Source organism: Athene noctua, chromosome 1 (assembly GCF_965140245.1).
Source record: "Athene noctua chromosome 1, bAthNoc1.hap1.1, whole genome shotgun sequence".
Classification (NCBI taxonomy): Eukaryota; Metazoa; Chordata; class Aves; order Strigiformes; family Strigidae; genus Athene; species Athene noctua.
In genome coordinates, this window is record NC_134037.1 from 5,806,727 (window position 1) to 5,832,837 (window position 26,111).

General features: G+C 41.2%; 1 protein-coding gene across 1 annotated transcript in view; it reads left to right on the top strand.

Annotated features, from left to right (window-relative positions):
- The window catches only part of PKHD1 (PKHD1 ciliary IPT domain containing fibrocystin/polyductin), a 269,426-nt gene extending 253,449 nt beyond the window's left edge, over positions 1–15,977 (top strand). Inside the window, exons 61-65 of the mRNA XM_074921569.1 lie at positions 1,749–1,836; positions 5,481–5,588; positions 9,764–9,919; positions 11,061–11,195; positions 15,222–15,977. Coding sequence (XP_074777670.1) covers positions 1,749–1,836; positions 5,481–5,588; positions 9,764–9,919; positions 11,061–11,195; positions 15,222–15,577 — 843 coding nt within the window. The 3' untranslated portion in view covers positions 15,578–15,977. The remainder of the gene's footprint in view (positions 1–1,748; positions 1,837–5,480; positions 5,589–9,763; positions 9,920–11,060; positions 11,196–15,221) is intronic.
- Positions 15,978–26,111: the final 10,134 nt, after the last annotated feature.

The window sequence follows — 26,111 nt, forward strand, 5'->3', positions numbered from 1 at the left end:
TGTGCAATTTTGACATTTCCAAGCAATCCAAAAGCTATGAGATGGACCTAAATATGGCATAGGACAGCTCTATTAATGAATATGGGAAAGGATAGCTCTAGAAGTAAGCACTCATTGGCATTCTGGGAACATATTCCAGGATGGACTGTGTTCACATTTTTCAGCTTTTTCCTGTGAGTCTTAGACTCATCCTGTACAAATGATTGCGTGCAATTTTGTGATTTCTGTTCCTAAAACTTAAAGGATATCGTTGAGGAATGTGGGAACAACAATGGAATCATGAAGGCTGGTATATCAGGTATAATGAGGTATCATGGTCTGCCCGAGCAAGCCCCCACCATACAGAGCAGTGCTGTGTAGAGATCATCACGTTTAAAACAAGCTTGGACTTCTATGTGATGTGATTTAGCACTGCCTGAGGTATTAAGACAAGTCTCGGAAATGGCAGATTAGGTCCAATGAGTCTTTAGAAGCTGGTAGGTTGTTGGACTAAATTCAGTCCCAAAGTCAGGTGAAATCTGCATCGCATGGCTTTGTGCTGTGCTTCTGTTTCCTTCATATTTTCATGTCCTCTTTGCTGTTTTACAGCTGTTTCCTATGATGGAATCTTTCCCGTTTTGTTGGACAGGTGAAAGTATAGCCACAGAATAGCTAGCCCCAGGTACAACATTTTTACAGTGGTGACCCTGAAGCATAGTGTCAAATCCAAGCTTGGATAGCTTTGTGGACATTATTTCTGGATGCAAAGTTGCTTTCCAATAAAACCAGCTCTGTATATCTATTACTCATGAGTCTGGATTTACAACTTTAAGGCACAAAACTTTCAGCTTCTTTCTATTTCCCTCAGTTCTCTACACATAGGGATCTTGTTGCATTGTAGGCTGTGGAATATATTATTCTGCCTCCAGCTCCTGTAGAAAAGTAAGTCCTTTCCACAAGTCAACTCTGCTGGATGTCAAACATTGCTGGCTACCTGAAATGACACACAAAACTTAGATCTAGGCAAGTGAATCTTCCCTTGAGTTTCATACCCTTCTTCAGACATGTTTCAGGTTTTCTACTAGTCTTGAGACCAGTAACTCTCTCAAAAAATAATATTAAAAAAAAAAAAAAACAAGACACCAAACCTGAAAGCCAATAGTTTTATATACACATAGACTATTATGGCTGGCTAATTTACATATCAAAATTAGTTTCTTTCACTGTCTGTATGAGGAACTTAAATCTCCACCCTGACTCAGTAGACAGACGGAATCTACTCTGTTTCCTTGAATCTGTGGAGTCACCATCCTTGGAGATATTCAAAAGCTGTCTGGACATAGTCCTGGGCAACCCCTTCTACCTGGTCCTACTTCAGCAGAGGGCTGGACCAACTGACCTCCAGAGGTGTCTTCCAACTTCAGCCATGCTGTGATTCTGTGAACTTAGATGCCACAGAGGCCACGGTGTCAAAATCAGCTACTTCTCATAGGTGATGTAAGTGGGACCCTAGATACTTCAAGTGAAGCAGCAAACCTTGCCAGACTTTACTGAAACTGTCCTGAAGTTGCCAGAACCGGTATGTCTGAGCTTAAGCTCATCTTAAAGAGATATGCTGAGCTTTGTGACATTTATAACATGTGACATGTAGATGCAAACTGCCCTCCTGCTGGCCATTAAATAATTATTACAATTGTTAAAAACCTCAGAACTCCTCTTGTTGAGGAGACCAGACCTTTATTCTTCTTTTTTTTTTTTCTTCCTCCCAGGGTCAAAGAGTTGACAAACTGGGGCCTCCCTCAGAACCCTGGGTTGTATCAGCTCACCTAAAGGGCTCCTCTGAGGCTGTGCTAAAAGGTTTGTATGTGTTTTATTACAGCAAGGGTGATGGCAAAGCACCTATGCAGAATGACAGTGATAAATCTAGGAGTTCTCCCTGAGAAATACTGGATTTGAAAACTAGTCTTTGGGCTGAAAAAAGGTTTGGAGTAGGAGTTTGGTAAACTGCCCAGTCATATGCTAGAGAAAGAGAAGCTTATAGAAAGTATTTTCATGCTCTGGTAGCTTAAAGAGAGTATATCAGGTAGTTTATCTGAAAAAGACATATCTTAGATCAAAAAAATAAAAGAATGAAGAATTAGAAGTCCTAATATTTGATTTTCAGCTGATGTTAATAGGGGCAATTTCCTTAGTCAATGACAACCTGTTTGTCTCAGCAAAGGATCTGGCCAAGTACAGACAGACAACAACTGCCTATTGTTTGTAATTAGCATACTTCAACGTGGAAATATTTTTCACGAGGGATCTAAATGTTTCCCTTCTGGTCCTCATTTATTGAAAGACCTGAACTCATGATTAACTCCAAGCATGTGAGTATTTCCCTTGAGGTTATTGAGGCTATGAAGATACCTAAATATAGAAACTGGTTTAACTACAGTGCTGAACCAAAACCTGTGAATGATCGTATTCTTGGAAATTAGAAAGTGGAAATTATATTGATTATAAAGCATCCTAATTTTTATTGCTAAAATCTTTAAATATAAGCAAACAGATCACACATTGAAAAGTGAGTATTTCCTATTATAAAGTATTCTGTTTGCAGTAAAGCCTTCTGTGTGTTAGCTTTGACTTGAAAAGTTCACTTTTAGTGAAGATAAGTGGCACTTGTGTTGTAGATCAGAGCTTCTCACCCTTTCGGTCTGTTTCTGTTAATTAGAAATTTTTCCTACCTTGTCATAGTTCCAGGTTTACAGATTAGAAAAATCCTTTGGTCTTTTCTCCTGTTTTTCATGCCTTTTCAGGGTGGTACGCCTCATAGGTTTAGGAACATGCGTTTAGATGAACCACAGGTTATTGGAACAGTTAGTGACTAACAGTGGGAGAAAGGAAGGGAGGAAAGGAAAAAAAGAGGAGAGGAAGAAGGAAGAAAGGAGTCAGGGAAGGGAAAAGAAAGAGAAGACAACAAAAAGACAGCAAAGAAAGAGAAGAAAGGGAAAAAAAGGATAGAAAGAGAGGGAGAAGGAGAAAAAGGGGAAAAAAAAAAAAGTCACTGAAGAGAAATGCACTTCCCATTCTTTAAAAGATACATGCATCAAATTAATAGTCAATAAACTCCAGCAAAGAAAGAACTGCGTACTGCAGATGTTCTGCATGTAATAGTTTGCTGCAGTTTTTCCTTTGACAAACGTCCTTATTGCACTCGTCTTTTGCAGCATATGAAAGCAGCATTTAATCGAAATGGGTCCCGTCTAGCACACTGAGGCTGCTTCATCTGACAGCAGCCAAACTGCCTCATGGAAAGTAGTTTAGCTCCAAATTAGCTTGCTTCTACGTTAAATACCAGCTTGCCTGAAAGATCTTTCTGAAGACTCCCATATATATCTGTAATATTCTGAGCTTTGAAGCATATGTGCCCGAAAGCTGAGACAGTCTCTGTTGGGAAGTACAGTACAGTACTCCAGGCTTCATCATAGACTAGAAATGGCAATTATAAAGTATTTGAACGCAGCTGACAAGACCCTCTATAAAAGCAGTGCTACAGTGAGTATCAGAGCCAAGAAAAGTCTTGGTAGTCTGAGCAGATACTGTCATGAGGAGTATCATATACGTAGTAGATAAATAGATGAGCCAGGATCAGGCTGCAGCAATTACAGAAATCTAGATTCCCACATATCCATCAAGTCTATTCACAGTATAAATTACAGCTTACTTATACATCACAGCTGATCCTGGAGATTCACAATGAAATGGGGGGGGTTGGGGTGCTAGATGCTGTACAAAAATAGAAAAACACACACACACACATATATATATATATATACCTATGTAGTCAAAGCTAACTGGGATATTAGTAAATTAAGTAGTACCTGATCATGGAGATGGAAAACTTTACCATTTCTATTGCTAAGTCGTTAAAATGCAACATGCTTTTGCCCAGGACCTTGTCTCAGGCCATTTCTGGCTATGATTCAGAAGTCAACACATCGAAGATGTAATCTCAGCAGGCAGTTTGCATTGCAGCATCTCTGTTTGGAGTCTCTAAGAGTTTAAGAGGTTTGACCGGAGTGCCCCTGTTCTTCAGTGCCAAAGAGCAGACCCTGGCACTGTTTAGTTGGTATCATATATGTGTAGGCATGAAAAATGGGTTAAAAACAGAGGGAAATTTTCCTGCAGTCTGACCTACCATCAAAAGCCTTGTCCCCACCTGCTGAACACTCCTACGTATCTGTGACTGCAAAATGTCTCACTAAGATGCTTGCTACCTCGCCACTTTGTTCAATACCCTGGGCAGAGTAGAAACGTCCTCCTTGCAATCAGACTTTATGTACCTTCACCTGTGCCGCTTAACTGCAATAAAATGTCAAACCACCTGCTTCATAAAGCAAATAGTTATTACGTGTTGTCTCTGTGCAGGCAAAAGCCAGAGTTTGTGATCACTGGAGCAAGTCCAGCATCCTAAGGAAGTTCTGACTGCTCACCCCCACCTGAACCAACATTTTTAAAATTGTCAGTCTTTAGGATTTTACCCCTCTCACCCCAAGAGCCTGAACGAAGCCCAGACCTCGTCAGCATTGCTCAAAGGCCAGGACTTGGCTGGCGCTCAAAGATACACACAATAAAATGGAGATCCAGTTACAAAGTAAATTATAACTTTTAAAAAGACCCTCAAAAATAACAACCATAGCAAGTGTAAATGTTGGGTCAGAATGCATTCCCTGATAGCTTAGAACAAGAGGTAAAGTGATGGAGAAACTGCTCTCCTGGGTTTCATTTTAATGTTCCCCATGGAGCTTTCCCGTGCCAGGTTTCTAGCTGAAGGTGTCTCCTGTATGATCACAAGGCAGTCACCACAGACATTTTTCATGGCCAGATCCCTTTCAAAGCATCTGACAGGGTTGGAGAAAAGTTCAAAATGATTTAACAGTAGGACAGGAGGGGAATATGTCCAAATGATGAGGTGAAACATCTACAAATCACAAAAGGGTTAAAACAGTCAGCTCTTTCCCCTTAGCTGCAGTGTCTGGCTCTCTGAGAACATCCCTTTAGGACAGAAAACATTCCACCTCTCATTAATACTCTCCTAACCTTGGTGATGTACTTAGTCATACAAGATATGAGTTAAATCAAAAAGAAGATCATCTGGAACTTTCTGTTGCATCTGTGTAACTCCTATTACCTTTGCCTGGTGCCCTTAACATCTGTATTCATGTTACACCCCCATGAGATGGTTATGTGCAGTGAATTCCATTTCACAATGAGTTCAAAGAACCAAGATTCAGAAGCTAAAGTCCTCCAGCCCATCAGAAATTTGATGTCCAATTACCTCTGAAGACCTGACCCTATGTGAAATTTCTGGGGTTAGACAAAATATTTACAATTAGGAAGGACAGAGTATTTAGTCTTTCCGAAGTCCCCTTAAAGTCACAAGGACTCTCTGAGGGGCTTAGGTGGTACTTATTTGGATGCTGTTAATTGCAGTATAATTTTTTATTGCTCTGCAGGGCTCACCCAAGTGCAGGTCATAGATGGATGTGCGAGCTTTTCCAATCTGTCTGTCTCCAGCTTGGGTACAAACTGGAAACTTGTGTTCACGGTCACATCACCTCCAGGTAAGCTCCATTTTCTGCATGTTTTATGATTTGGTAACTGAACTCAAAACCCTACAGGTTTGATTTTATAAAAAGGGAGTTAAGCTTCGTTTGAATGGGTGGAGCAATGCCAAACCTCCGAATAACCTGACTTCTGTTACACATTCAAATTGACGTTACCCAGGCAGCTAGAGAGCTGGGTGATTCCTGTGCTATTCATGCAAGATCCCCAAAATCAAGGTGAGTTATTACAGGGAAGTATTGTCAGAGAAAGGTGGTCTTTCTCCCTGGATTCCCCCACTATGTATCCCATGTGTATACCAATCAGGTACTTGAGGTCAGCTAAGCTGACAGAGCAACACTTTTCCTATACATTGAGTCCTCTCATTCCCTCTTTTTTTTTCCTGTTTGTATTCAGAAATTTTCCACCTGTGCTCCCAGTTATTTTCACGGTGCCTTTCACCAACTATTTGTCTGCACCTGATCGTCTTTATAGGTGCAACAGGTTATGCACATTCAGAGCACCAGGACTTGGATCTGCTAGGGGTATCCTGGCAGTTTGCAGGGATGATGCTGGGACCTCCAGGATCGTGCAGCTTGCACAAGGCCTCTGAGCAACCCAGTCATGGTGAAGAGGCAGGTGTGCTTATGCCTCCTTAGAAATAGCAGCTGAGGGGGACATTGGCACCTTGGGGATAAGGCACCAGTTTAACTCTGGCTTGCAAAAGCCTCAGGGAGTCTGCACAAGAGATGCACCCATCCAACTGATTGGAGGCCTGAATTTGTCTACAAATCTGACTCTGAAGGCATATAGGGGTCAAAGTGCTGGTTTCTTGTCTCCAAATGACTGCTGAGGCAAGTCAGAAGCAGGAACATGCTGTCTGGCATGTAGTCCAAAGGTATATTAGGTGTTGTAAGACCATGTGTATTCTCTATTGTGGTATTGCATACATACATACATATATGGAGATATAAGTATGGATATATATCTAGAGAGATAGTTTAGATATAGATATAGATAGATATATAGATGATGATATAGATAGATATAGATAGATATAGATGATATAGAATCACAGAGTCATCTAGGTTGGAAAGGACCTTGAAGATCATCCAGTCCAACCATTGACCTCACACTGACAGTTCCCAACTACACCAGATACCTCAGCACTAAGTCAACCTTATTCTTCAACCCCTCCAGGGATGGGGACTCCCCCCCTGCCCTGGGCAGCCCATTCCAACGCCCAACAGCCCTTTCTGCAAAGAAATGCTTCCTGACATCTAGTCTAAACCTTCCCTGGCGCAGCTTGAGGCCGTTCCCTCTTGTCCTATTGCTTGTTACTTGGTTAAAGAGACTCATCCCCAGCTCTCTGCAATAGATATAGATGATATAGATAGATATAAATTAGATATAGATATAGATCTGTCCCTACATATAAATAAACTGAGACCCTTCAGGTGGAAAGAATCCTAGGAAGGACAGATAGAAGTGTTTCCAGGAGAGATAAAGCAATGTGTGTGTGTGCCACTGCATGAAGCCCTGTCCTTGAAGTACTGAACGTAGTTTTGTTTATGCATGTTCAGAGATGATCTCAAAATGAAGTAGGTACAGGCTGAGCATTTTTAATGAGGAAACTCCAAGATAGTGTAGGCTTGTTTCAGCCAGAAAAAACGGAGAGGGCAAAACTATCAGACAGGTTAGTGGCCAAATGGAGATGGCTAATGAAAAAACTCTGAGCTAAAAATTTAGAACGTGGTTACTAACATTTAGACTGTATTTTTCTAAACAGCCTGTCTTAATATATAGGAATAGTGAGAGCAGATCAAACTGCTTTTGGATGGAGGTCGATACTCTTACGGATGATATTGTAAAACACAGTACACACAATAACATGGGATAGGATTTATAACCTAAGAAATCCCTTCCTATCCTGGGATTAAATGAAGATCCAGATCTTTAAAAAATTTTTTTAACATTTGCTGCTCCTAGTCACAAGTGGCTAATGAACACCAAGCATTGCTAATGGCTTTGCAAAGGGAGACCTGGGATACTTGAAGATGGGCCTTTAAAGGGGGGAAATATGTTTATTTTCAGGGTGTGTGCTGCCAAACACCCGCAGCTCCCATTGCCTTCACTTCAGTGAGAGCAGATGGAAAGTCAGCACCTCACAGGATCCGACTCTTCAGTGGGAAGTACAGCTTAATGAAATGTGTTTTGAAAGCTATTTCAGGGATGTCACAAAATCTTTCCTCCGAACACAGGTCAAATGGAGATCCCTTTTACGGAACATTTAGCCTGTCAGTGTTGCAGAGAGATGTTTACAGCTAGCAATGCTGATGGCTTATGCATCTGTGGAGGCATCACCTGTGCAAATCAGAGTACAGTACAATTTTAATATGCATTGCAAAAGTATGCACCAAAGAATCAATCCCCTTTGCTCGCTTGTAATTGGGAACCACACTGGAAACAGTATAAAGGCCTTTGTATAAAAGCCAGACCCTTTACTGAAGATATTTGCTTATTGTTTGAGATAAACAAACAAAAAATTAAACCATTAAACAGTCGGTGCTTGGGATACATTTTCATGACCAGGTTTCTGTGTGTACCCTGGCATAGTCTGCTGTCTGGAAGCAGCTCAGAAGATGCAGCTGGTGTTGAATGCAATAATCCCAAATGTTTTAGTGGTAGTTCCTGGGGAGAGTAGACTATTCATAGCACTACTGAATAGTCTTACTCCTTGTTTTACAGTAATATTCACTTAACTCCTATGGATCCCAGTAGGCCTGATCCATCCACTTTCCATTTAAACCAACAGCAGTCTACTCACAAACTATTAGAGTAGTGCAAAGCACCTCTAAGCACCTGTCAGTGTAGAGTCCTTGATATCTGTGAGATTACTTCTCTCAACTGAAGTTCATATGTGTTTGTACCTGCAGGCAAATTTTTCCCAATTGGAACATGCTTCCACATTGTTCTGATGAAGCCCTGCTTTGTTCAAATGGACAATATTGACACAAATCTAATTAGTTTCAGATAAAAGTACTTACAGCTACTTACCCTAGTCTCCAAGCCTCTATCTGACAGTGTTTCTGATTTTTTTTTTTAATGAATTGATGAAAAAAAGGCTTTTAGATTTTTATTAAAAGTGGAACTCAAACAAGTAAAAGAAATATCCATCCGTCAAAATTATTAGAACTGTGGGGTTAGGACTGATAATGAGTCAGGTAGTAAGACAGGTAATGAGTTGATGTGTGAATCCACATCCTTCAAATTGGTCTATAGAGAATGCCAGGGCCAGTTTTGTTAAACTCCTGTCCTTCCCAGGCACATTTCCATTCAAAATGGATTCTGGAAGTGATTCAGGGAACCAAAACCTCTCAATAATTCTGATTTTTAAAGGGCAGTATTAGGCATCGTCCAATCCTTGAAGCTCAGATGTTGAGATCCAGTGAACTCTTGACCACAGAAACTATGAATAGTGGTTGGCTTGATTCTGATTTAATTTACAGAAAACTTTAGGATCTCTGGGTGAAGAGCATTACCCAAAGCCTGTGTGTGTCAAGAGACTAAATATTTCCCATGCTAACACCAAGGACACTGTTATTTTTTATTTATAATGCTCATTACCAACATGGTGGAAAATATTAACAAGTTCACTGGGAATTTTCTGCATCATGGACTTAAGCTTAATGCTAGTGAATGTTTCTAGGTTCTTCATAACTCACATTGATATGAATCAGGTATAGCCTGTAAAAACTGTATGACTGAGCATCTTTCTTGTCGCAATCAGTTTCTCTGTCTTGTTAGGCAGAATGTGCATGTTTTCTGTCTGGGCCTGATCAGTTTGACTTCAGAAATAGATGCTTATGAATGTATTTTTGAGGTTTGATAGTCAGCTAGACAAATTCATGAAAGAAATATTAGGATTATTAAATACAAAGAGGCTGTCTCTGCTTCAGGAAGAACTCAAAGCTTGAAAGTTACGTTGAAGAATACTGTACGGATTTAGTTTGTCATGGTACTCGGTCCTGAATATTGTTGGTTAATGTTTGATCTGGAGATAGACAAACTTATGGGTTATTCCTGCGTGCATTTTTAACAGCAGTATCACGTTGAAAGGCTATAACCTGGTGGTTTAGCTATGAAACCAGTGTTGTTACTTTTGTAGTAAACTCTGACTGCTTTAAATTCTCAGGGGCTAAATTTACTGTGACGTCTCAGCCATTTACCATCTTCCCCGTCCCCGTGGGAGCAAAGGCCAGCATGATCCTTGTTGTCATACTGAGTTCAGCAGCATCTGCATTCATCCTCACTCTTGCGTTCTGCTGGTTCAGGAAGAGCAAAAGCAACAGTAAGTTGGAAATGCCCACTCAAATTTATACTTGCAGACTCCCTATTTTGTTTAACAAATCTCCAGAGTGGCCACCACAGGATTCAGACAACGGCACTCAGAGAAAGCTCGGGGAAGTTCAGTAATTAGCAGTACAGTTCGTAGTTCATGGTTATACAGTTTTGTGCCTATAAGAGACACCTGAGTCCTTGCTGGAAAAAGTTTTAACTGTATGTGAAACCTAATGAAAATCAGATTTCTATAGTGCAAAGAATTGAGAAATGAAGGAAATATTTACTATGATTTCAAGGATCTATTCAGCCACTGCATTTTCCGGATGAAGGATGACAGCTTGATGCTGCCCAAGGACCAGACACAGCTGCAGTGTGAATGTCACTGAGACAGCAACACGACCATGCTCATATCACACTATCAGCATCGTACGGGGAAAAGTGGTAATGGGGGGGCTACAGCTTCTCTGGAGTTCTCCTCCAAGCAAATCCACACCTCTGCTAACTTATCTTAAGGTTGCTTTCTTTTTAGCATTGATCTTGAATCAAATATAGCTACCTCAAGGAGGATTTCCCACAGCAGAAGGCGTAAGGCTATTTCTGTAAGAGAAGAACTGAAGATAAAATGATGTGATGGTAACTGTTGGTGGCTTGATTGCCAAACAGCCACCTCAAACTGTGGGATATGTTGAAAGTTACCAATAACTTGGCCTTTGACATATGCAAGCTGAAGTCGGGACCTAGCTAAATGTACAGGTAACCTGTAGCGGAGGAGTAAATGCACATCCTGGTTAACTAGTTTCAAGACCTTTTCAGTAGTTTCTCCAAAATTTTGATTTCAAGTAACTTTGTAAATTCAGGTTAAAGGGTCTTTCTCCTAAACTGCACCATGGGCACTAACTGCAGCAAGGTCCGGATTTCTAGCATTATTGAACATGGTTACAAGATAAGGAAGGCTTCTACTGAAGAGAAGCGTTGAGAACCCTAATGGCAAAGAAGAAGATGATATGAGCATAAAAATCTGTCTCTGTTTGGGCAGAAAAAACACTTCTAGATTACCTGTTAATTCACCAGCAATATATTGTCACTTGAATTAATAATTGCTGCTAAAATGAGGATGGATTGAGAGTGATGTGACTGTTTCATTACAGAAACAAGGACTGAACGGGCCGATCTACCACCGGCCAGTACCAACGGACCCTGTAAAGAAGCACAGCCTCAAGCAGTTCACATCCAGCCGTGCTGCAATCAAGGAGAAAATAAAAGTGGCACGCCTGTAGCAGGAGGTGAGACTGCAGTTGGACCATGATTCAAATTTATAAACAGTTGAACATCAAAAGAGTGGGTTTAGGTCTCTTAAAAAACTATAGGTTTGTATAGGACCAGCGGCACAGTTCTTCGTTACTTTATTATCTCCTCCTCCTTCCTGGTATTTCTCTATTTGTCACTTTTGTATAAATTGTGTGTGAATTGCTGTGAAGGCAGCAGCATAATCCCCCTTATGCTCGATGCATCCATGATTTCACTTAGTGTTTTTAGACTAGGGCAGGGGCCAACATTCCCGCAGTGTCCCCGGCATGCCTGGAGCAGCAGGGTTCCTCCCTATCCAGGTCTCCAAGTTGCTGAGGCAATAACTACGCAGGGCTCGGAAAGCTCTGGTGGTGTTTGGAGGCTGTAGAGGACTGCAGTGAGGTACACTGGAGGTAGGGAAAAGTACTCGGGGCTCATTTGCACGGTCTCCGTTACCTCCACCACTCCCTCGTCCTTCATGCTGTGCTTTCTGAGCAGCGAGTCCAGGCCAGCACCCCCAAAGCAGCTCCGCTCCCTCCCACCCCCACTGTGTGTCCCCCGGACTCCCCAGGGTCCCTGCCACAAACACCCCTCTTCCACACACCTCCTCAAGACTTGTCTTTTCATCATCTGCTGATCAAACACGACTTCTTCTGAGGTCACGGAAAAGCAGACAGCCTCGGGGGCATGTGGCTGGCAGCAGAAAGCACTGGCTTCCCTCTCTGCAAGTGAGAAATGGTCTTACAGAAGTTGGGGGTTTTTTTTGTTGGGTTTTTTTGTTTTTTGTCTCACCTGCCAATAGCACAGATCTAAGGGCGTTCGGATAACCCTGCTGAACCACCCATTTACTCTGTTTTGGGAATTTCTCCTTCCTCCTTCTTCCCAAAGCCTGTCGATTATATAAGAGACAGGAAGAGGCGAGCCAGAGTTTTATCTCCTTTTAATTAGCATCTATCACAAAAGCAGAGGGAGAGAGAGAAGGAGAGAGGAAATTCTGCAGTTTATGTGTTTTGATATTTGCTGTATTCCTCCAAAACACAGCATTCAGCTGTGTGCCTTAGGATACATATCTGCTATAAATTCATTTTTTATCTAATTTGTCTGAGATCTAAGCTTCCTGTGGAGGTCTGAGATCAAAGGATCTGATTCTGTCTGATGTCGGCTCTGACACATAATGCGTGCTGACTTAGTTCTGTCTATAAACTCGCAGTGGGAGGCTGCCATTCTCCCTTGGCACCTTTACATAGTGAACTTTCATTTTGGCTAGGGAGGCTGACAGGTATAGCGTTGATTGGAGCCATCGTGTAAATAATTCATGGAAAGATTTTTTTTTTTTTTTTTTGTCAGAAAATGGCAATACAGCCACTTAAAGTCTTTTAGGAATAGTTTCAAGACAAAGATTCCCCGATATGTTCAAATCTAAACAAGAATAATAATATCTTAAGTGAATTTAATACATATGACTTGGAAATGTCTGATGTTTGATTTCCCCTTATTTAAAGTGTTGTTGGTTTTGGAGAGAGAGGGAGAGAGGAAATCAAAGCAACAGTCTTTTTGTTTAGTTTCTGCTTTACAGCTCTTCCCCCCATAAGAAATCCCACCCTTCTAATACAATTAAGTGTTCGGAGCCTTTATTATTAATCACCACAGTAAGTCTTTCGAGGCAGAGTGTTTCTGTTTGGTAGGTGCTTATACAGTCCAAAGGAGGTGGGGGTCCTGGCTGCTGCTCCAGAACAAGCGGCTGAGGCTGGAGGTGAAGAAGAAAGCTGTATGCATAGATATGTAGTTCTGTAGGGGAGAAGGGATCAAGATATTACCTTGTCTGAACTTGGTGTAACAAAAAATCTCTTCGGCTTCAGATAATTATCTCTCTCTTGAATTAAATAACTTTTGATTGACTAACACATCGTTAACAAAACCAGCAGCTGGAGGTGGAGGAACATACCGGGGTTATTTGTTTTGCAAATTTTGCACTTATTCTGGTGGTTCACCACCGAAAAGTTGTGTCTGATAACAGCTTATGTTTCCAAGCTTCAATTTCCAGTCTTTTCAGGTATTGTGCCTTATTGACCCTTATCCTGAAGACCTTGGTCTCCATCGCCCAGAAATCACTGTTGTATTCCCGATGAGATGGTCCCACTCCACAAACAGGGTTTACCTCTCTTGTTCCTAGTTTGCTCAGAACAACTCCCTCTTCCTTTCTACCAGTTTGCCATTTTTCCCACCTTTGACAACATTTCATCAGAATTAATTTCAGTTTTAATTCCACATCACTGGTGGAAACACTGAATATCATCTATTTCAGCAGTAGTGTCTGGTACTACCACACATCCCCAACTCTGAGAATTATTTCCCATATATAATTACTGCCTGAGCTCTGCCTATTAGTTGGTACTTAATCCAGTTAATCGTGTGCTCTATTCATATTGAATAGTTCGTATTTATTTTTTAAAAAATCAGAATATTTTAGATTACTATGTCGTATAAATCTCAAGGCAGTATTTAATCCTTGAAACTGCTCATATCCAGAAAACTTTTAGCCTCCTCCATTAACACAAACTCGTTTGAAAAGTCCTATTTTCACAGTTGAAAATGGCACTTTTGAAGATGAAGAAGGCATCAATACATATCAAGAAATAAGAGGAGCTTTGGCATAGAGGATCATGACCTGATCATCTTGTTTATGTGTGCAAAGAAAATTGAACCTAGTGACTTAGGTAGTTCGTACTTCAAAACAGCCAACTACCGTTACCAACTACTAACGTTAAAGCAATTTTGGGAAGGAAAACTGTTACACAGAAAAATGTGTGACTACAGAAAATTTACTGATACATTTCCAGTGGGTTTCCAAAGGTACAAACCTGAAATTGAAAGTTGTGAGTGTATGAGTTAAAAAAAATAAAAAAAATAAAAAAAAAAAGTAGCTCTTCTTAACAGGAAAAGGAAGTATAATCATGAAGAAATATAGAAATTTTAGAAAATAAGATAGGGGAATATTATTCCAGCAAATAGAATGCTGATTAATGAAGTCTAGAAAAGGGAAAGGAGAATGCATTAAGCAGTAGGTCAGAGAAAATATGGGGCTGAGTGTCTCACAGTGTTGAGGCTTAAACTTCAAGGACAAACCTGAAAAATAAGAGATTGTAACAGCAGGTTTTCTGGGATTATTTGTGGTAAAAACCTATAATATATGCTGATGAACAGACTGCAAAAGCTGGCGTTGCCCACTAACACATGAGGTATGTGGACTAGGACTGGTTCTGAATTTGGAATGAGTATAAAAGATTTGGGTCTGGGCTGGTTTCATTTTCATGGGGGAAGGGAGAGGATTGCAAAAATTTTACAAATGTTTTTAGCATCCAAATGAAGCAGTCTGCCAATCTTGCACTGAAGTGATAGCACACCCTGTCAACTCAGAAACCATCTGCTATAACACTACAAGTGATTCTGCCTCTGTGGCTGATAACCGTTTGGTTTATTAAGATGTAAACATTTTTCATTTCCACATGAAAAATGTATGGTATATATTTTGCTTTTTCTGCATTTTTTTTTCAGAGGCATTTTTTTAAACAGCATTGCAGGTTACAGGCTCTACCCTGAGTAGGATTCAAATGTTGGAAATAAAAAGTTCTACCTTATATTATATCCTGATTCACAGAGGGCTGATGTATTTTATAGATGTGTAGTGTTAAAATTATTATCAGTCTTAACAATACATAGCTTATTAACCAGCTATATTCTATATAATTCATTATTAAGCATTTATTAAAATATTTGAAGACCACTGGAGGATGCTCTAGGAGCTGTTACCGTCTCAAACCAGCTGGTTTGGTTGATGTATATGTATTTGTGGAATCAGCTTACTTCTGTCAAACTAAAATTTGTGGCCAGTTAAAATTATTTTCCCAACAATATCTCCTTTTTCATTAATGTTTTTAAGACATAGTAAAGTCGTAGAAGGGTAAGGAACATGAAGGTAGGGTCTTGCAATTGTTGAAAAACACAAACTGATGCTTTCACAGGTATGGAAGCAACTGGAGCAGTGGCACATGCTACAGGACAACTGGAGGAGCTGAACTTTCAGCCCTGTGAAGCCGAGCCAGTGAGAAAGTTGACCACTGCCCGATGTAATCCAGGTAACAGAGACGCCTTTTCTTCAGCTAGGAAGAGCGACAGTCACCAACAGCTACATGGAGGAACATCCTCTGGTGACTCTCTGGAACTTCAGCAGCCAACTGTCCTCCTGGGGTGCTCCAGCCAGGAGGATGCCCCCCAGCTTTCAACTGGTTACAACGAGGAAAGAGAGAAGTCCAAAAGGATTTCCAAACCTCGGAATGATGTCAGAGAGCGTGTTGCTGTGGTAGCAGCAGAGGTGTAAGAGGCGTGATGTGAGGTGGTGGGTCACTGACAAAGAAAGCTTGGCCTGGCTTACAGTCAATGTAAGGCTGAATCTTTTGTCTCTGTGGTCAGACAAAACCATACACATATTAGCATGAGGAACCGGACTGCCACACTGCACAGGTACAAATGAACCTGTCACCTGGGTCTGCAGCCAGCTGGGAGACTCTGGCCATGTCTGTGTTGTTAAACTTTCTTAGCTTCCAAAACAGGGTGGGTGTATCCAAACTGCCTGGTGAGAATAGTCCTTCTGACACCTCTAAAACTCAGTTTAAGAGCTGTTTGGAAGCATGTTACCTGGCTAGCTAGGTCAGCTTTCAGATTACTTTCAAAAGCATTCAGGGATAAGCCTAACAATTCAGAGGTGCCAGATTATTTGAGTTCTGACATTTTAATATACTAGCACTGATGTAGTCTTAGTGTCTAGAGCAATGTTGTTTGGTATGTATTCATATATAGAATTATATGGGAATTTTCCCATTCCTTCCAATCATGCCTTTAGTTTCCTTCGAAGAACCTCAGTATGTGCATAAATCTTTTCCTTTTCTGAGGAAAAACACACATGTATTCAACGTCCATTTAATTGTGACTTGAGTAAGTGCTTCCATTCCTCCTGGTTAGATCTGTGTTTTCTTTCTTTTTTTTTTTTTTTTTTTTCAATTAAAGTATTTTGTTGAGTTAAATCTTCACCATGTCCTTGTTTTCCAATACCTTTAAATCACTGGCTTGTTATGAACACTACTCTTTATGAATGATAATAATAATGCTGATGTCCTTCGGTTGCTCAGATTATACCTCTGTGCTTTGCTTTACTGAGCTGGAAGATGAGGGACTTTATTATGCCCTCTCAGTACCATAAAATTCTTGGTTGCAAGGTGGCCTGGTGGCATAAGATAAAATTTATACTCCTCTGCAGAAAAAATACTAAAGCAGAAATATGAGGTTTCTGCCCAGACCAGCAATGGAAGAGAAGATAAGAAATCTTGATTTGAAAAAAACAAACAAACAACCAAACAAAAAACAACCACAATCATTTCATTTCAAGCTGAAGGAGTTAAGGTGCAGATGCTGGTCAGTGAGATCTGGTTCGAAGCATCATTTTCTGGTGAAAGCAAACGGATTCCATGGTGAGCCAGGCTTCTGGCTGACTGCACAGGAGCTTTTCTGGCATTTGAGGATGAGGGGCTTATATTCTTAAGTGCAATAGATCAGTTATGAAAAAGCAATTTCTTACAGTATTTTCTGCAGAGGCCAAATATTTCTTTTATGTGAATCAACATGGTACATCCCTAAGCCTCACGATTCTGGGACCTTGCAGAGACATCCAGGTTTGGTGAAATGATTTGGAGACCTTTCTTTTCCTCCACAGCTGATACCTAACTTCAGATGCTTTCACGTGGTAAGTGATCCTTTCCTCTCTGCAGAAATACATCTTCTCCATCCCCTGAACTCCACTCCCCTTAAGTAGTTCTGCTGCTAGTAAGACTCTATCACAGCCAAGCAGCGTGAAAGCTAATAATATATAATTACAAATGGCAGGATGTATGCAAATAATATTGAATTATATGCAAAATTTAGACAATAAAGCCTTCTTTTGGGGGAAAAAAAAAAATCAGACATACTGGAAACAGTTAAGAGTTTTAATTAATCCTTTAATTCATAATCCTTGCATTTATCCATACTTTGTTTACAGAATAAATAATGTCTTGCATGTCTAGATCTTTAATGGAACAAGCAGAGCTAAAAAATCTTTAACTGCATCATTCTTGATCTTGATTTCCCACAGTGCTGTGCATTAACTGAGTGAGTGGCGGAGCATGGGAAACAACTGGGGAGAAAGTGCAATAAAACAGGATGAAAAATTAGTGCAAGCATTAAGTGAATTTGAATAAGTAAGAGATTTAAGGGATCTTGTGCTGTGTACTACAAAAAAAAATACTGTAGCGATCAGAGAGAAAGAAGATGTGACTAAGTGGTTGAAGAACATGGTTAAACATGAGGTGATTTCTAAAAATAATTGGGTTTAGACCAGCTGCAACAGCACTTGAGTGAAATGGGATCCTACTGCTTTGTGGCTGATAGAAATCCAGATTTATTTTGAAAACATTTACATCTAGACAGCAAAGAAAAAACAGCCTCTCATTCTTACAGGGAATGTATGGTTAAATGAACTGACATAGCCAAGCTGCCCCAGGATGTCCTGGGCAAGGCAAAGAGACAACACACATCTCCATTTTACAAGAGTTTAAATACCAGCTTGGCCTGTGGGATGTCTGCGTCTCATTAGTCTTTGCATCAGTACTTTTTGTGATCCTGCTTCTGTTGGGTTTGTATGGCAAGGTTTTGGTAATGGGACTGCTGCAAGGGTGGCTTCCGTGAGAAGCTGCCAGAAGCTTCCCCCATGTCCATCAAAGCCAGTGCCAGAGGGATCCACCACTGGCCAAGGCCAAGCTCATTAGCGACAGTGGGGGACCCTCTGTGACAACATATTTAAAGGGAAAGAAACCTGTGCAACAACATCTGGAAGAGAGGAGTGAGAATATGTGAAAGAAGCAACTCTGCAGCCACCAAGGTCAGTGAAGAAGGAAGGGGAGGAGGTGTTCCAGGTGCCAGAGCTGAGATTCCCCTGCAGCCCATGGTAGCTGTGCCCTGCACCTGTGGACTTCCACGGTGGAGCAGATACCCACGCAGAGCCTGTAGGGAATCCCATGCTGGTGCAGGGGGAATCCCAAAGGAGGTTGTCACCCTGTGGGAAGCCTGTGCTGGAGCAGGCTTCTGGTAGGACTTCTGGCCCCATGGGAGACCCAAGCTGGAGTAGTACATTCCTGAAGGACTGCACCCCATGGAAGGGACCCATGCTGGAGAAGTTTGGGAAGAACTGTAGCCCATAGGAAGGACTCAACGTTGGAGAAGTTTGTGGAGGACTGTCTCCTGTGGGAGGGAGCCCACACGGGAACAGGGGAAGAGTGTGAGGAGTCCTCCTCTTGAGAAGGAAGGAGTGACACAGACATGTGATGGACTGACTGCAACCCCCATTCCCTGTCCCCCTGCAGCACTCAGCAGGGAGGAGGTAGAGAAAATCAAGAGTAAAGCTGAGCCTGAGAAGAAGGGAGGGATGAGGAAAGGTGTTTAAAGATTTAGGTTTTATTTCACATTACCCTGCTCTGATTTGATTGGCAATAGATTAAACTAATTTCTCGAAGTCGAATCTGTTCTGCCCATAATGGTAATTGTTGAGTGATCTCTCCCTGTCCTTATCTTGACCCATGAGCCTCTCATTATATTTTCTCTCCCTTGTCTAGCTGAGGAGGGGAGTGATAAAGCAGCTTTGGTGGGCACTAACCACACCACTCAAGACCCTTAGTCTTTGTTTTCTTGATTTCTCATTAATCTGTATGCTGTAATTAGGACAACAGGGGTTTCCACCTTTGCATGGTTGTTTTGTGATTAAATTTTTGTGTTGAAATACTCCTTGACAGGACGACATTATACATGCCAAAAGCCAGGGTGAGGGCAGAGCAGGGTAGGGATGGAGTAGAAGGAGCCAGAGGGAAGAACCCACAGTGTGACGTGAGGGTTACTCATGAGGGATGGGGTGCCTTGATAAACTTGAGGTTATTAAAGACTTCTTGCTCAGTTGCAGGGGGTTCAGCTGAAAAGAGTTTGCTGTTTTATACTGTCATAGTCCAGCTTCTGGAAGGACATAAAAAGACAGGAGTAGGATTTCAGGTCAGATTTTCAAAGAGGCATATAGCCATATCATGGCGAAGACTCATGCTCTAGTGCAGCCCAAGCTCAGGCCAGCTTTGCGAGGGACATTAAGCCCTTTCAGCAAATCTCTTTAGGCTTAGCAAAGTGCTGACTTCCCCACGCTGAACACCACAGAACCCTTCAAAATTCAGGCAGAATGAATGCAAAAGTCTCTGCATCTGCCTGTGCAGATCCATCCTGTGAGACCCAAAGTCTTTCTTGACGGTCATGTCAGTGAAATTTGACAAGTTTAGCTCCACTGCAGCCAATGGCAAAAATTTCATTAAGTTTGTTGGATTTGGGGTTTTCACCTGCTAACCTTTTTCTGTAGTCCCATCTCCAATAGCATTTGAGTTCCTTTATTGATATAAGGATGTACCTGAAAGGATGCTTCATTTTTAGCCAAGCTCTTCAGGCTTGTCTGAATTCCTAGAAAATATAGGGCCAAAATTATTCTTCTTCCTTTTTTTTTTTTTTTTTTTTCTTTCCCTATTTTGTGAAAGTGGTATTTTTCCTCTTATGTCTGAAGTAGAGGGGTGCGTTACAGACAAATTTGCCTTAGGCTTTGGGCCAGAGTTGATGAGACTTCACGAAGATACAGGAACAGGCACATGGATAGAAAAAAAGAAAGCCTGTGAAAAATTAAAATGACAAGCCTGGTTAGGGAGCAGAGATAACTGGTGATGTAGTAAAATTAATTATAGTCTGGGTTGAAGGAACTGTGTGCCTAAGACAAAATTAAAAAAAAAAAAAAAAAGGAAAAAAGAAAAAACAAAACCAAATAACAGCAATGAGATTATGAACCCTTTCATCATTTCTATATGGTATAACACCAAATCCCTATTTATTATGACATTTATTATGGCATTTATTTCTATAGGATGAGAGGTATAGGTGGCAAATAAAGGAGGCAAGTGTCCAGTCAGAAGGCTTTTCTCTGAGCTTCTGATTCTGCATTGAGTATCCATACTAAGAGAGAAATTACACCAAAACCCACTGCCAAACTTCGGTGGACTAGGAACTGTGAAAGAAAACCTTCACTGAATCAGGAAAGTTGCGTGATGCAGCACTCCAAGGGTGATTATGAGTACTTACTGGTTATGCAGTTTCACAGGTTTTTTTTAGATTTAATTTTTTTGCAATCGTTATGCATTTGCCAGGACTTGAATTTATTCCAGTTTTGTACCTACTGAAATGTGGGAAATGTTGAGTGATCATTCGCTGATCAACATTATAAAGATGATGGCAACAGCAAAAGCCAGATACATCACAAGATTGTTCAAAGATTTCGGAACACACCAGTGAAGAGTGTTTGCAAGGGATTTCTTTAATATATATAAAAGAAGTGTGCTTTAGGGGGATGGGGACAGGAGGTATGTGCTACCTGACATACGAGATTTCACTTATTAAGTGACATAATAGAAGACAACCAGGGTCTGAGGCTGCAGTGGGGGACAGTGAGGTTCCTGGGAGCATGAGGTCAACCTAGGAAGCACCTTTGGTAGATATCACAGCTGCTTTTCACTGGCTCAAACCTCCGTGTGTATGCAGGTCTGGAGATGCCAATCTGCTACTCTGTCATCAAAGCAATTCTAAATTTTCAATTTTCAAAGAAGAAAAGGCAACTAGAGTAACCATTTCATTAGCAAATATTCCAAAAAGAAAAAAAAAAGAAAGACTGAGAATGTTTTATTTTTGAAAAGGGAAGCTGAAATCCTTTTCAAGGGAAGGTAATTTGGAGAGATATTTATCATATCCTATTTTTGTTCTTTATTCTTTTTTTCTTGCCCCATCTTTTTTTTTCTTTCACATTCTGACCAGAGAAGAGGTGAAAAGGAGTAGGGAAGAAGGAAATTTTTAAAAGACACAACACTTTCAAATTACTTAAAAATTAAAATATTATATATTGTTCAATTTGACCTTAGCTTTATTCACAAGGTGAACATTTTGGCCAAAGATATCAAACAAAACTGTAAGATACTCTGAAAGAAAAACCTGACTCTGTCTGAGCTGCTGTTTCTCTCTCTTGGTCTTCAGCTCAGTGAATCTTTTTATCTTAAAATACTCCCAGCATACTGTCAACTTTGCCTCAGATGGTTCAATTCAAAGCTTTTCCCTCATGCTAAAAGCTAAATGACAAATAGTCCCTATTACTGATGAGCCTGGCTCAATCTGCAGTTATGAATGGAGGCCATGGCAGAAGATTGAGCGTTGCTTCCATATTGTTTTAGACCAGACTTTTGTACTGTAGGCTGCTGTGTTGGATACTTGGGGAAGAATGTAAGAAAAAGGCAAATATGACATGAGCTTTCCCTGGATTCAATCTTAAAAAAGAAGAGATTTCTGGGAATGCTAGTTGCTTCCAGTCCCCATTGGATGGACCTATTCTTCCTGAGCATTTTCTGAAAACGTAGTGTAAGTGTCATGTTACACCAAATTATCTATATCCCAGGTGAAAAAAATAAGTTATTTCTGCTTTTATTTTAAGTGTCCTACCTGATATTTTCTAGGTTATGTTGCCTGATAAATAGGGAGTAATGCTTTTCTAGATGTCTTGCACATTCTTCATCACACTTAGCTCTTTTACAAGAGGGGGAGTCCTGTGGGATGCAAGGGTGTGACTTAAAATTTGGCTGAAAAGATAAGGGGTAAGACCCAACAGGAACAGAAGAGGAGAATATATACTCAGTCCTCCTGAGTAGATCTCCTTCTCTCTGGATTTGTGCAGTTAAACCTTATGCACATAGGTGCACCCGTTAAGAGCATAGTCACCCTGGGATCACTCTGTACTCAGCACTGGGAGGTAACGCCGGTATTTCCAGAAGGGGATTCAGTTTCCTCTTGGAAAAATAATTTTTTTGAGGCACTAAGAGAAGAGTGAGACTAGGTTGATTAGGACCCTGATCTTGCGTCCTCTATTCGAAACCTAAATTCAGGTGGAAAAATTCAGGAAAAAAATTTTTTAGTACTGCAACCAGCCACTTTAATTTGGGATCAGTAGGGAAAGAAGAAGAACAGAAACAGGTGACACGGCCAAGACAATGGTGTGAAAAAGGATCTCTGCAGCAGCACTGTGGACGATGGACTCAAGCCAGATGACACTGCATCTGCCAGAGATAGGAGCCACGAGGAAGCTGAGCATGGAGCATGCGCTGAAATGCTCCGCTCCTTGGGGTGTAGGTCATCTATTCACTTCCCAGTAGGTCATTTGTTCATCCCCAGGGACAGGTTAGGTGTGGTTGGATTAATTTATGCTTTCCCTCTTGGTACACCTCTCCCTTACAAAGTGCATTATGGATGAAGCCTGTGTCCAAGACACGCCAAGTCTCACAGCCGTCAAAGGGAATGATGCTAAAAATATCCCACCCTTGCTCTCCCTCCCCCCCCTCAACCGTCTCTCCATGTCTAGGTGCTGACAAAAGTTATTTGTCGTATTCCCTCCATTCGGTGAGTGACAGGAGACTGGTGTCAAGTGAGAAAATGAAATGTAAATTTTATTAAACACCTTCTCATCTCTGTGTATCAATCCAGATTCCAGCCTAACACAGCAAATCAAATCCTGTCTTCACCAGGCCTGAGGGCACACAAAGAATCATTTCTCCTTAATACCATTCCCTCCTAGTAAAATATTTTTCTGTTTAGTAAATGAAAATTTAAAATGCAAACCCTATTTTAATCCCAGAGAAAAGATGTGCATTGCAGGGAGAGGGCTGCTACATTTCATTCTGTTATGCCTCATGCTTTCTTCTTGTTTTCAGACACAGCAATGATGATTAGCTGAAGCATAAATTGCAACTCCCTTTTAAGACTTGCCCATCGGGACTTTTTATCTTCATGTCCACCACTGGGCTTAGTAGCTTACTAGTCCAAAGATGATTCAGTATCCACTTGTTTAATCTAAAATTGCATGGTAAATTATATGATGTACTGAAGTCTGAAACACTATTCCCAAGTGAATGGCATTAGAAGTTCTTTGCTGTGGGTCCTAATACCTCTCTTTCTCTAAGGATGAGAGTCTTAGTCCACTCTGAGAGGTTGAATTGTCAGAAAAGGCTTCTTGTTGCTGAGTAAAATCATGGCTGATTTGCCTTTCTTAACATTCACAGACAGAGCATAAAATAATTTGTTTCTTTTGTCAACAGTGTGAAGACATTTATATATGTTTATCCAGGCTGTGTAGAGGCCAAAATTAGGACAGAGACAATACATATATGAGATCCCTTACTCCCAATAGGTGACACTGGAGAATATTTTTTATTATAGTCACTGACTAATCAAATCTCTGTCTGCATGTGTGATGCTGGAAGCACTGGACCATTGACCGCTGAGACACTCAGTGAAGGAGCAAAACCGAGATCTCCTACCTTTCATCATGGGCCTGCTTGAGCAAGTCCAGAAGGGGCCATGAAGATGCCCGGGGGGGTGGAGCACCTCCCCTGTGAGGACAGGCTGAGAGTGTTGGGGTTGTTCAGCCTGGAGAAGAGAAGGCTCTGGGAAGACTTTAGAGTGGCCTTCCAGTACTCAAAGGGCCTACAGGAAAGCTGGGGAGGGACTCTTGATCAGGGGGTGTAGGGATAGGATGAGGGGTAACAGTTTCAAACTGAAAGAGGGCAGATTTAGATTAGATACAGGGAAGAAATTCTTCACTGTGTCATGAGGCCCTGGCACAGGCTGCCCAGAGAGCTTGTAGATGCCCCTTCCCTGGAAGGGTTCAAGGCCAGGTTGGACGGGGCTTTGAGTCACCTGGGCTAGTGGAAGGTGGCCCTGTCCTGGCAGGAGGTTGGAGCTGGATGGTCTTTGAGGTCCCTCCAAATCAAATCATTCTACAATTTTATGAAATTTATTTTTTTAAAAAATAATATTGAAAAGAAATAATCAATTAATAAATAATACAGAAAATAAGTTGTTTGTAAGTGTCACCCCATATGCTCTATTCACTCTCACACCATCTTTAAGGTCCCTTCCAACCCAAATCATTATACGGTTCTGTGATCTACACTCATTACACTCAATTATTAAAAGTTAGGTGTCTGGTTGTCATGGTTCAACCCCAAATTGCAACTAAGCCCCACACAACCTCTTGCTCATTCCTCCCCAGTGGGATCGGGGGAGAGAATTGGAGGGGTAAAAGTGAGAAAACTCATGGGTTGAGATAAAGACAGTTTAATAAGTAAAGCAAAAGCTGCACATGCAAACAAAAAACAAGGAATTCATTCACCACTTCCAATCAGCAGGCAGGTACTCAGCCATCCCCCAAAAAGCAGGGCTCCATCACACGTAGCAGTTACTTGTGAAGACATAGCTCCAAATGTTCCCCCTTCCTTCTTTGCCCAGCTTTATATGCTGAACATGACATTGTATGATATATGATATCCCTCTGGTCAGCTGGGGTCAGCTCTCCAGCTGTGAACCCTCCCGACTTCTTGTGCACGCCAGTGAGGAGGTGTGAGGAGCAGAAAAAGCCTTGGTGCTGTGTAAGCACTGTTCAGCCGTAATGTGTGCTTAATATAGACAGGGATCCACTCAGGAGGGTGCTTCACTTCACTTTTCATACACAGCTGTTGCAGGATGGGCCAAAACACCCCAAGGAAGCGCTTCTGTCTCTGTAGGTGTTAGCTGAATAGCTTAGATGGGATGGCTGACTTCTACCCTGGTCAGGCCAGTATTTCAGTGTAATCTGTCAATACACCTCCTACTTCCAGTGGAGTCCTTCACTGATCAGCTCCCAACACATCATGAGTTGTTTTCGGATGGGAAAAGTACAGTGGAGTGCACCAATACCACACAAGTAGATGTCTTGTGGCAATTTTTCCTTCTGAAAATAGTTCTCTGCTCTGTAATTGCCCCTCTTAGCAGTCATACAGTATCAACTTACCTTGGAGGTCTGGATCCTGGGATTCCCCGGTTCGCCCACCTGAGGTAGCCTTTAAGAGGTTAAAGGGATTCAGAGCTTTGGCCATCTCATGATCCTGGGAGTTAAGCACAAGTTCAGTCAAGGTTCTCATTTGCAGGTCCTGCAAGAATTGTCTAAAACGCTTTATTCCAACAAACCTGAGGCTCTATGAAGTCCCTGGAAACTCTGGAAAAATTTGTAATAATTCTAAAGAAAATGTATTTGTAATTTTTTTTAAAAAAAATCAACATTTCTTGTATTCTTTTTTAAATTCATATTTTCCCTTCTAAGAGAAATAGCAGACCCCTGCCAACACTAATTGCCGATTTTTCCCAACCCCTTTTGAAGGAAAAGCGACACCATTGTCTGTGAATCAGGGATAGATGAAACAAAGCAGGGAAGAGTTAAGGAACTAACTAAAGCTTGCACTAGGAATAAGTGGAAAAGAAATCAGAAAAAGCACCTGTTTCCCTTGGTTATCTATCCTCAGACAAATTCACTACATAATTTTTGTTATCTAAGCCTGTTTCAGAGAGGAAAATGGAGACAGGCAACACTGAAAAAGTAATGCAGGGCGAGACTTGCAGCTTATGCATTAGGTTGGATATCAGCTGTTCTCAGTTCAAGTCTGCAGCCTGCCACCAATTCCCCTCTCCGACCTTAGGCCACTCATTTAATGTCTCTGCCCCTCAGCTCCTCACGTGCAAAATGAGAATGCTAATACAGCTTTTCTCCATACCTCGGTCCACTTTGCCCACTCAGGCTTCAGGGTCCTCAGCACTGAGGCTATTTCTAATTAATTATTTTCCAAGTGAAATTCAATCCTGGCATCCCAGTTGCCGTTGAAACCACCCTTGAAACAAAAGAGTAA